Source organism: Erythranthe guttata, chromosome 8, assembly GCF_056151865.1.
Source record: "Erythranthe guttata isolate IM_541 chromosome 8, IM_541, whole genome shotgun sequence".
NCBI lineage: Eukaryota > Viridiplantae > Streptophyta > Magnoliopsida > Lamiales > Phrymaceae > Erythranthe > Erythranthe guttata.
In genome coordinates, this window is record NC_142540.1 from 1,183,958 (window position 1) to 1,195,052 (window position 11,095).

The 11,095-nt window shown below is 35.6% G+C and overlaps 2 protein-coding genes across 2 annotated transcripts; one reads left to right on the top strand and one right to left on the bottom strand.

Annotated features, from left to right (window-relative positions):
• The first annotated feature begins 5,430 nt into the window (after positions 1-5,430).
• Positions 5,431-7,591, top strand: LOC105961659 (Transmembrane amino acid transporter family protein). The gene is made up of 3 exons (XM_012985899.2): positions 5,431-5,843; positions 6,278-6,885; positions 7,019-7,591. Exons 1-3 carry the CDS (start codon positions 5,672-5,674, stop codon positions 7,535-7,537), a joined length of 1,299 nt encoding a protein of 432 aa, XP_012841353.2. The 5' UTR covers positions 5,431-5,671; the 3' UTR covers positions 7,538-7,591.
• A 1,686-nt stretch (positions 7,592-9,277) lies between these two features.
• LOC105961658 (Pentatricopeptide repeat (PPR) superfamily protein) lies at positions 9,278-11,048 on the bottom strand. Its single transcript, XM_012985898.2, has one exon. It carries the CDS (start codon positions 10,879-10,881, stop codon positions 9,307-9,309), a length of 1,575 nt encoding a protein of 524 aa, XP_012841352.2. The 5' UTR covers positions 10,882-11,048; the 3' UTR covers positions 9,278-9,306.
• Between the last annotated feature and the right edge of the window lie 47 nt (positions 11,049-11,095).

An 11,095-nucleotide genomic window follows, 5' to 3' on the forward strand; every position in this document is an offset into this window, starting at 1 on the left:
GTAGCTATTATGCATTGTGGTCAGTATAACTTTTTGTATATTTAGGGGACCAAAATGATATTATTAAAAACTTTGAAAAATCGTTTCTATGAGGCGGAGCCAAAAACAGTGTAAAAAGTGAGGACCAATTTGGCAAATTCCATAAGATTGGAACATGACATGGGAGTAGTTTCAGATAGATGCGTGTATTTAAATCGATTGCTTACTTCTCATATTGGGCTTATTATAATATATGGCCCAAAATATATCAAATGGGCTGATTGTTTTTTCAATATTTTTGCACCGGAACCATAATATATTACATATTTTGTTTTTTTCAATCCGATTTTTACTTCTTATAGATAGATAAAAAAAAAAAAAAAACTTATGATTTCCGATAATATTACAAAAAAATATGTAATTTTTATTTATGATCTTCAAAAAAAAAAAAAAAAAAAAACTAATCTGATATTAATTTTAGCTTCCAAAAAAATATGTTTATTTGTCTCTAAATGGATTTGAATTTTTTTTTGTATCCTTTTTTGATAAGAGTGAAAGTATTAATTTAATTGGCAAAAGATACGGAAACCAGAATTCTGTAGTCGGCGTTTTTGGTTGAAATGCGTGCAAAACGGAATATTTTTATGCTTTTGGTATCAAACGAGTATATTTAATTAATTATTATTATTATTATTATATTTAGAAAAATGAAGGGGAAACTACAGATAAATCCCTAATCCAAAACTCAAAACACAGATCAGTCCCTAGGTAGTTTCCCTAAGCAATTCAGTCCCTATTCACGCGTCTGACATGCAGATCAGTCCCTAATGTGAATTTTATATATTTTATTATATTATCTCTCTTCTTTTTCACTCTCACCCTTTTCTCTCTCCTCCTTTTCTCTCTCTTCATTTTCTCTCTCTTCATCTTCTCTTTCTTTCTTCTCTTTCTTCATTTCTATCTGCTCTCTTTCTTCTCTATTTCTTCTCTCTTTCTCTCCTCTGGTTTCCTCTTTTTCCAAAGAAAATATCATTGTAAAACCCACCCACCCCACAATGGCTACAAATGATGTATCTAATGATGTACCCACTGTGATTCTTGGAAGTTGTCGATATAAGCATCTGATAATGAAGATGAGTGTGGTCGACATTGTCGTGATCCGCAAAGATGAAGCTAATTCGCGTGGAAAGAGGGTTCGCACCGATGGCTGGTAGGTCTCCATATTTTTCTGTACTGCTGAAATGCATTTCTTTATGGTCGTTAATTATTGTGATACATAGTATAAAATATGGCACGTAATAGTATCATGCTAATATAAATATGGTATGGACGTATGGTACTTACAGTACGTAATCGTTGTTCGTATAGTATGCGTGATTGGTAAATTTGGTACTGTTGGTGGGAAAACATAGTATCATATAATGGGGAAGATAGTACGTAACCTTCATCTGAATAGTATGGGTGATAGGTAAATTTGGTACTGTTGGTGGGAAAACATAGTATAATATAATGGGGAAGACAGTACGTAACCATTATTCGGATACGTACAAGCAGGTATATCAATTCACGATTAACCCAATTCCCTCGTTTGATGAGGACTTTGACTTGTACGATGCGTGTAATGCTCCGCCCGATGTCTTTGTTAATGCAGCTGATTGAGAACTCGACCAGGACGTAGAAAGACAAAAAGAATTCATTCACAAGTGCAGTTCGGGTTTTACTGTTGCCCACACCATGGTTACTCCCATTGGTGTGAACCATTTGAAGTTGGGCAAACTTTTTCCAACTCAAATCGTGAAGAAAATGAAGCTACAAGTGCGTCAATGAACCAAGTCCATCGAGAAAGTGAAGTGAAGAATTGCAATTCTGAAGGTGGAGTAGTTCATAGTTTGATAGTGTTGAATCTAGTAATATTTGCAGTCTACATGCTATGTAAAACCTATGTACTGTTGTTTAATTAGTGAACATAAGAGTACAATGTATAAGCTGGTAAAGTTAGGGTTATTCGTGAATATAGTACGCTTTGTACACATGTGAAGTACAAGTGATTCGTGGCTATAGTACGCTTTGTTCACTGATAAAGTATATGTTTGTCATTCATATAGTATTGTTACACTCTATATATTATTGTCGGGCCAATGCATCCATATGATCGCATTTGAAGACACAACTCTTTAGTTTAAGACTATTAAGAATGAATGGAGACAATGTGGGAGTTGATCAATATCGATTATGGTAACAATTGAGGAAAATATTAGTTTTACACTTGAGCATTGTAGGCTTGTATGAATATATTGTATAGTATATGAGTATCATGTATGAAATTCAACATATTTATGGGATCTTGTATTCCAAACGCAACAATAATGCTCACCTACCTTAAAATAATCATCTAAAACATAATTTATGCATCTCCCGTACTTATTGATCATTAAAGCGTCAATGAAATTGGTACAATTCAATTCATCAAAAAATATGGTACGCTTTGTTCATCAAGTAAGTACAATGAATGCACATGTGAAGTACAAGTGATTCGTGACTATAGTACGCTTTGTTCACTGATAAAGTATATGTTTGTCATTCATATAGTATTGTTACACTCTATATATTATTTCCGGGCCAATGCATCCATATGATCGCATTTTAAGACACAACTCTTCAGTTTAAGACTATTAAGAATGAATGGAGACAGTGTGGGAGTTGATCAATATCGATTATGGTAACAATTGAGGAAAATATTAGTTTTATACTTGAGCATTATAGACTTGTATGAATATATTGTATAGTATATGAGTATCATGTATGAAATTCAACATATTTATGGGATCTTGTATTCCAAACGCAACAATAATGCTCACCTACCTTAAAATAATCATCTAAAACATAATTTATGCATCTCCCGTACTTATTGATCATTAAAGCGTCAATGAAATTGGTACAATTCAATTCATCAAAAAATATGGTACGCTTTGTTCATCAAGTAAGTACAATGAATACACATGTGAAGTACAAGTGATTCGTGACTATAGTACGCTTTGTTCACTGATAAAGTATATGTTTGCCATTCATATAGTATTGTTACACTCTATATATTATTGTTGGGCCAATGCATCCATATGATCGCATTTTAAGACACAACTCTTCAGTTTAAGATTATTAAGAATGAATAGGAACAATGTGGGAGTCGATCAACATCGATTATGGTAAGTTTTTCGTGAATACACATGTGAAGTACGCTTTGTTCATCAAGTAAGTACAAGTCTAGTGTTGACAAAGTATCTTCGAATAGACTAGAAAGTATTTGTTGCTCATTTTTATGGTACGCTTATATTCTTTATACAAACTAATTAATCGCAAAATAAAGTACCATGTGTTCAAAAGGTAAGTACATTTCATCGAAACATATAGTACAATGTATACAATGGAAAAGTACGAGTAGAGCTAATCAATAGTATTATTAGCTCTACAACGGAAGGACAGATTGTTTATGGCACAAAAAACACATTCATCTATTTGAAAAGCGATCGGTGAGCACCTGCAGCCTATTGATAGCTTACTGCAATCTTCTTTTACATCAATTCCTGCAATTACATACACATAAAACTACAATTATAACAAATACAACGTACTATAAAGTTCAACTACTAGTACTTCCAGTAATTTCGTTCAATACCATCCAAATGCACTAGCAATACCATTGTTGCATATGACACATACTACACTACAATCAAACATTATACTATTCGAATGCACTAGCAATATCACTCAACAGCACTAGCAATACTATTGTGGCATATGACTTATACTACAGAACCACCAAACATTATACTTCAAGTACCCTGTGTCAATACCATCTAAATGCACTATTAATACCATTACTGCGCATGACACATACTATAGAACCAGTACGAAAAATACAATAAGCCTCTTTCCCATATCATAAGAATAATACCCAAGAGAAAACTATTACAAAATCATGAAATTCGACAACAAATAAATGATCTTTGCAAACCCAAACAACAGAACAACAGATATTGGAACCGATTTAATGATTAGGGGAAACACCGAATAAAGTCGAGGCATAATACCCATGAGTGGATATGTTCAAAATCATGCAATTCTATAACAAATTAACCTTTTGCAAGCTCAAGCAACACCCAAATGGGTCTGTTTCCAATAAAATGAAAAAAAAAAAAAAAAAATCAAACCTTGTTGTTTACCATGCTTCACCATTGTCTATAAATGGGTTTGTTTATTTTTATTTTTCCTTTCGCTTTATTATTTTTCTGCGTTTTGTTGATTCTTCGTGCTTCGTAATTTCTTCGTTCTTTGTTGTTTCTTTGTTCTTCGTTTCTTCTCTGTTTCTTCTTGGTCTGAAAATGAGTATAAACTGGCAAAGAGCGTGTAATACAAACGGCGCGTTGGAAGTTGAAAAGAAGTTATGTAAAATTAATATAAAGTAAAGGATATTTTAGTATTTGCACATTTTATTAGGGACTGATCTGCATGTTAGGCGCGTGAGTAAAGACTGAATTGCTTGGGGAAACTACCTAGGGACTGATCTGTGTTTTGAGTTTTGGATTAGGGATTTATCTGTAGTTTCCCCAAAAATGAAATCCGACCATCAGACATGCAAAAGTTAGAAATATCCAATTGAACATAAAAATTTAATCCGACCATGAACGGACTATATCATCGATTTTTACCTAAATATTTATAAAAAGTTAAATTAACAAACACGTGTATTTATTATAATATATATACCAGAAAAGTTATATATTTAATTTAATTAAATAAGTGGGATGAAAGTGGACGGAAGCAGGTAGAATTTAATTAATGCCGAATATACAAATGCAGCTAGCATGGCTGCCACGTGTACATGCAGAGATGATGGATATATACGGCTGCTACTAATGCCAGACCAGAATTGCTCTCGCCAGAGCAAAATCTTCTATCACGAGCAATTAATTCTCTTGTATTCTAGTCAAGAAAATGATGTAGATAACGATTACAGAATCACCAGTTGTAATTAACAACAAAAATTTGGATATTCTATATTATTTTTATTTAATATAATTGGATCTTTTATATACATATTTTAAATTTTATGGTAGAAACTAATAATAATAAATTATTTACTAGCAGCCTAATTAGTTTCATTCGTTTGGCTTGTTTGGCTGACGTGTGTACTAACTATTGTTTGGTGTAATCATCACAAGTCATTTACTTGTAATTAATAATTTTCATGAATACTAGGGAAATATGTTTTTTGTGTTGATATATATGTTTGGATTGGATATATTATTGGAAGAGTAACTAATTTTACCATTACCTAATTATAAAATAAAATAAAAATAGTTTCACTATTACCTCGATATTATCAATTTTTGAATATTGCATATGTTTGATTGATCTAATTCTAATATATGGAAATGTCACTATTTCCAGTCCAACTAGCCAAGCATCACCTGTGACAACTGTTAAACATTACTTGTGACCAAAATAAATAAAAAAATAAAAAGAAAATGAAAAAGGAAAAAAATTGATAATCGTAGCAGATTGAAATGTACTTGGCAATAGCAATAAATCAAAAATCAGAAATCATCATACCAACTCTTTTTTGGAAGTAGACAGAAATCAGAAAAAAAAAAAAACAAACACAGAGTTTGGGGATCTCTGAACGTACTCTTCAATGAAGCCGGGAGAGGAAACTGACGGCGGCGTTACAACCATCGGAGTACCTCTCTTGGCCGCCGGCAATGGGGCGGCGGAGTCTGCTCATCACGCGCCTATTTCTGGCGGCGGCGGCGGCGGCTCAACGTCTTTCTTCAAAACCTGCTTCAACGGCCTCAATGCTTTATCAGGTTTTCCTCCATTAATTTTTCCATTCTTCATTCTCAATAAATTAAATTACTTCTGTTTTTCTGAGATTTTTCTGTGTTTTAATTAATTTCTCAATTTCATTTTTTAATTTTTTTTTTAATTTTTGGAAAATGTTTTTTTTTTTTTCCAGATATATCAGAATTAAATATATTTTACAATTAATATGTTCATGGGCTGGCTAGCTGGAGTTTGTTTATCCATCTTCCTTTATCAGACTAATGCCTACTCATGAATAGTTATTGCCAACTGTTTCAGAATAGTTTGAATCAGAACTCATGAATAAATTACCAATGTATGTATTCATCTGTAGTATGTTAATTAATTTTAATTGCTAGTTATTTTCCAAAAAAATAAATAAAAATTAATTGCTAGTTGAAAAAGAATATTCATGTTTAGTTATTTTTGGAATAATCAGGTGTAGGAATATTATCTATACCATATGCACTATCATCAGGTGGATGGTTAAGCTTAATACTGTTCTTCCTTATCGCGGGCTGCACTTTCTACACGGGCTTATTAATCCAAAGATGCATGGACATGGATCCGAGTATACGAACTTATCCAGATATCGGTTATCGGGCATTCGGTCCCACAGGAAAAGCCCTTGTCTCCATAGCAATGAATGTCGAACTGTTTTTGGTAGCCACCGGTTTCTTGATTCTCGAAGGAGACAACTTGCACAATTTATTTCCCAACATGGAATACGAAATCGGTGGAATTTTAATAAGTGGAAAGCAAAGCTTTATTGTCATAGTTGGTTTGGTAATGCTGCCGAGTGTCTTGTTGGATAATATGACCGTTCTTTCTTACATCTCGGCTACTGGAGTTGTGGCTTCTTTCGTACTCATTGGCTCGTTTTTGTGGGCCGGTGCGTTCGATGGGATTGGATTTCGTGAGAAGGGCAGGGTTTTGAACTGTAGAGGAATTCCCACCGCTATTAGTCTCTACGCCTTTTGTTACTGTGCGCATCCGGTTTTCCCCACACTGTACACTTCGATGAGGAACCAAAAGAAGTTCTCCAAGGTAAAATCTATATATGTATACGAATTTATTGCATTCAGTAAATAAAAAGAAAATCTCCCGACTGATGATTATATTAGGAAACACAACACGGTATTAGGAATTTTATTTAAATAATTAAGACTCTAAATTGCAGGTATTGCTCGTTTGCTTTCTCGTCTGCACGATGGGATATGCGTCCATGGCGGTTTTAGGATATCTCATGTTCGGTTCTCAAGTGGAGTCTCAAATAACTCTAAATCTCCCTACTAATAAAATTAGCTCGAAAGTTGCTATCTACACTACCCTTGTGAATCCGTTAGCTAAGTATGCATTGATGGTGACTCCAATTGTGAGTGCTCTTGAGAAACGTTTCATATCGAGCCCGAAAAGAGGGCTAAGCGCGTTGATAAGGACTGGATTGGTATTAAGCTCAATTATTGTGGCACTTGCGGTACCCTTCTTCGAATATCTAATGTCACTTGTCGGTGCTTTTCTGAGCGTGACAGCTTCGATCATTCTTCCGTGTTTGTGCTTCTTGAAGATTTCGGGAACTTACCGAAGATTTGGGCTTGAATCGGTTGCGTTATGGGGAATTGTGTTGATTGGTGTTGTTGTTCTTGTTATAGGTACTTGCACAGCTTTGCAGGAGATTTATGAGCATTTGGTTGGATAGTGTAATTAGTAATTATATTTGTACTAATATTTATTTAATGCCTTTTTTTTTTAATCTTTTTTACGATGTAATATACTAGGTGTGTTCGATTGCCCCTATTAAATTCTAGCGACTAAATAGTAGAAGTTACTAACATAATCGGTTGACAACAAATTACCCCGAAAGGTATTCCTAACCAAGGTCGAACGTGTCGAAACCAATATGGCTTCTACTTTCTTTCATCGAATGATGGCGAAATTTTGCTTTAGAAACCTAATTAACTTTAATTAAGAAGAAAACAAAATGTCCTAATCACAATCACTAATCTCTTGGGGAATCCTAGACAATTTGAACTACGCAACTCTAAAAAGGGCTTTTGAGATCCTACACCGGGTGAAATACACCGGGTAAATCTTTACCATTCATATACACACAAACACACACACACCCACATTGGTATGTGTAGATCAACGGTAAAAAATCACCCAGTGTAACATTCACCGGGTGTAGGATAGATAAAACCCTCTAAAAAGAAGTGGATTTAATAACATCTGAATCTTTGTCTTGACTCTTGAAAAGGGGTGTTGAGCATATCGAATCAATTCTTGTAGAAAATTTAATCACTTGTGTAATTTATTTGCATATTTATTCATTTTCTTAATTAAATTAATTGCCATGAATTAGCTTTGTTGGTCCTGCAAAATAGATAGGAATTAGGATAGGCCCCACAGTATCTATTTTTAGAAGGATTTCAATTTAAACAGATTTCTATATTTAGCAGTCTGCCAAATTTGATTTGAGTTAATAACTTAATATTGGGCCATGTGTTCTCAAGTTCATTACTGCTATCTCAACATTATTTATGTCAATTAAATAAAATAAAATTATGTTGATGCTGATGGTCCTCTCCTTTATCTCACTTATATCTCAATAAAATAAAAAATAAAAATAGTCGATGAACTTCAAATATATATTGAAGTTTTTTTTCCCTCTTTCTATTTAAAATATAAAAAAAATAAAAAAAAAATGAAAGAAGGTATGGTCGTTTCACGTTAGTATCCGCTACTGGAGTTTTAGCTTCTGTAGTCGTACTAGGCTCGGTTTTGTGGTCCGGGATTTTTTATATTGGATTCCATCTTGAACTGGAATGTACTGCCTACAGCTTTCGGCTTATACGCCTTACGTTACTGTTCTCATCCCATTTTTCCCACATCGTACAGTTCAACGAGGAACCAGCGACATTTCTCCGCGGTACATTTACTACTTTTAAAACATTAAAATCATATATACAGTAAGAAGAGATTCTACAGTCTATTCGCGAGAACTATCTTGCTCACAAGCAGTGTCGTTATAGCGTTATCTCTACCCTTTTTCGGGGCTCTTCTGTCACTCGTTGGAGCCTCTTTTTAGCGTCACAACTTCGATTCTGCTTCCGTGGCTAGGAAGCCTAGTTTCGAAGCTGCAAGTATAGACTTTGTTGTCTTAATGGGCTTACTATCCTTGTTATCGGTACTTACACGTCTTTGTTGCAAATAATCCAAAACCTTTTTAGGCTGCGTTTGGAATGACGGATTTGAAATCCACCAACATTGCTCAAAAGCAACTAAAAATGAGAGCTAACGATGTCAAATGACTCTATCCAAACAAGCTCAATGGATTTGTTATTCGGATTTGAAATTACCCCCTAATCCTTCCATCCAAACGCACCTTAAATAATGATTCGGCATTTTTAAAGAAAAATCTAAAATAGCAAATATGTCATAAAACATTGACAAGAGTGACCAAATTTATTAAAATCTAATCATATTTGCATGCAAATTTAGTGTATTCAGCAACAAGATGATATCACTAAACGGAACACAAGAATAATTGCCGGAAAAGAATTTAAAGGTGGACCCACCTACCTCGAGAAAACTCGCTCCACCAATCTTCTTCAATCCTCCTCGTCTCATTCTGCTCCTCAATTGTGCAGCTTTCTCCCACAATCCCACTTCAGCAAAACTATTTGCAAGCATCACAAAGTTTCCGCACCTCTTTGGCTCCAGTTCGGTTAATCTCCGTCTCACTTTCTCACCCACACCGGTACAGTCATTCACATCATGAATGGTGCAAGCACTGAGCAACGCCCTCCACACAACAGCATCAGCCTCGAAGGGCATTTTCGTCACAAAACCATACGCTTCTTCTAGAAGACCAGCACGACCTAAGATATCAACCATCGCACCGAAATGAACCATTCTTGGACTGATCCCGTGCACTTGCTTCATCTCGTTGAAATAGTACCGCCCGTCATCCACCAATCCTGCGTGGCTACAGGCACAGAGGACTCCAAGAAAAGTGACGTGGTTAGGTTTTATCGAATGATTTCTTCTCATTTCATCGAACAGTTGAAGGGCGTATCCAGCGAACCCATGCTGAGCAAACCCAAGAATCATAGAACTCCACGTCCACACGTTTCGATGTATCGTCCTTCTAAAAACTAGGCTGGCGTAATCAACATCTCCACATTTACCGTACATGTCGACAAGAGCAGTGCCTAGCTGGCAATTCACAGGCATTCCTTTCGCAATCACTTGGGAATGAACCCATTTCCCCAGGCTCAAATTACCGAGTTCTGCACAAGAAGAAAGCACAATCACCATTGTAGTCTCGTCTGGCTCAAACCCTCTGTCTCTCATCTTAATGAAAAGCTCAATCGAATCGTAAAACCAAGAACACTCGATGCTGGCCGATATCATCGAGTTCCACGAAACAACGGTTCTGTGAGTCATTTCATCGAACACCTTGTACGCATCCAGGATCTTCTTACAACATCCATAGAAATGAATGAGAGTATTCTGAACATAGACATTGAAATGCAAACCATGCTTCAATACATCCCCATGAATCTGACGCCCCACGCCTAACCCCAGAAACGAAGCGCACGCCTTGAAGAGGAAAGGGAAAGTGTGCTCATTCGGTCTAATTCCCAAACGACGCATATCAACGAAAACCCGGACCGCTTCTCTTCGCGAGCAGTCGGCATTACAAGTGGCGTAGGCTTTTATGACATTGTTCCATGAAAAAGGCTCCAACTTTCCAGAGAAACAAACAACATTGTAGCCGTGGCTGAGTGAATGAATTGGATGTTTTGTTCGAAGTGAACCGGAAGTACAAACCTGGATGATTTTGTCTGTAATATAGGAATTGCGATGAAGCCCTGATATTATGATCTGTGCGTGGATCTGAAGAAGCTGTTTTAGCGAAGAGCAAGAATTTAAGAGAGACGAGAGACATTGTTGCAATGCTACGAGATTTGAATTACAGTTGAAGGATTTGCGCGGGTGAATTTCAGCCAATTGATGCCGGAAATCGTACCGTGGCATCCCAAATTCCCCGATAAAATGGGTGATTTACTTAACTTATATCAACTAATCGAGAGTGGATCGGATTTGGGCCGATTTGTATAAGATTCATATGGCCATTCGATCTTTGCTTCAACTTACCACCCGGAACCAGTTGAGCTACATATGCGGGGATCATTGTATCTTTAACTCAATTTTCATATCTCAATTTATTATGTCAAATAACTTATCTGAT

Coding starts and splice junctions, on each gene's coding strand:
- LOC105961659 (XM_012985899.2), top strand. CDS start 5,672: ATGAAGCCGGGAGAGGAAACTGACGGCGGCGTTACAACCATCGGAGTA. Junction 5,844..6,277: donor CGGCCTCAATGCTTTATCAG/GTTTTCCTCCAT, acceptor TGGAATAATCAG/GTGTAGGAATATTATCTATA. Junction 6,886..7,018: donor ACCAAAAGAAGTTCTCCAAG/GTAAAATCTATA, acceptor TCTAAATTGCAG/GTATTGCTCGTTTGCTTTCT.
- LOC105961658 (XM_012985898.2), bottom strand. CDS start 10,881: ATGCCACGGTACGATTTCCGGCATCAATTGGCTGAAATTCACCCGCGC.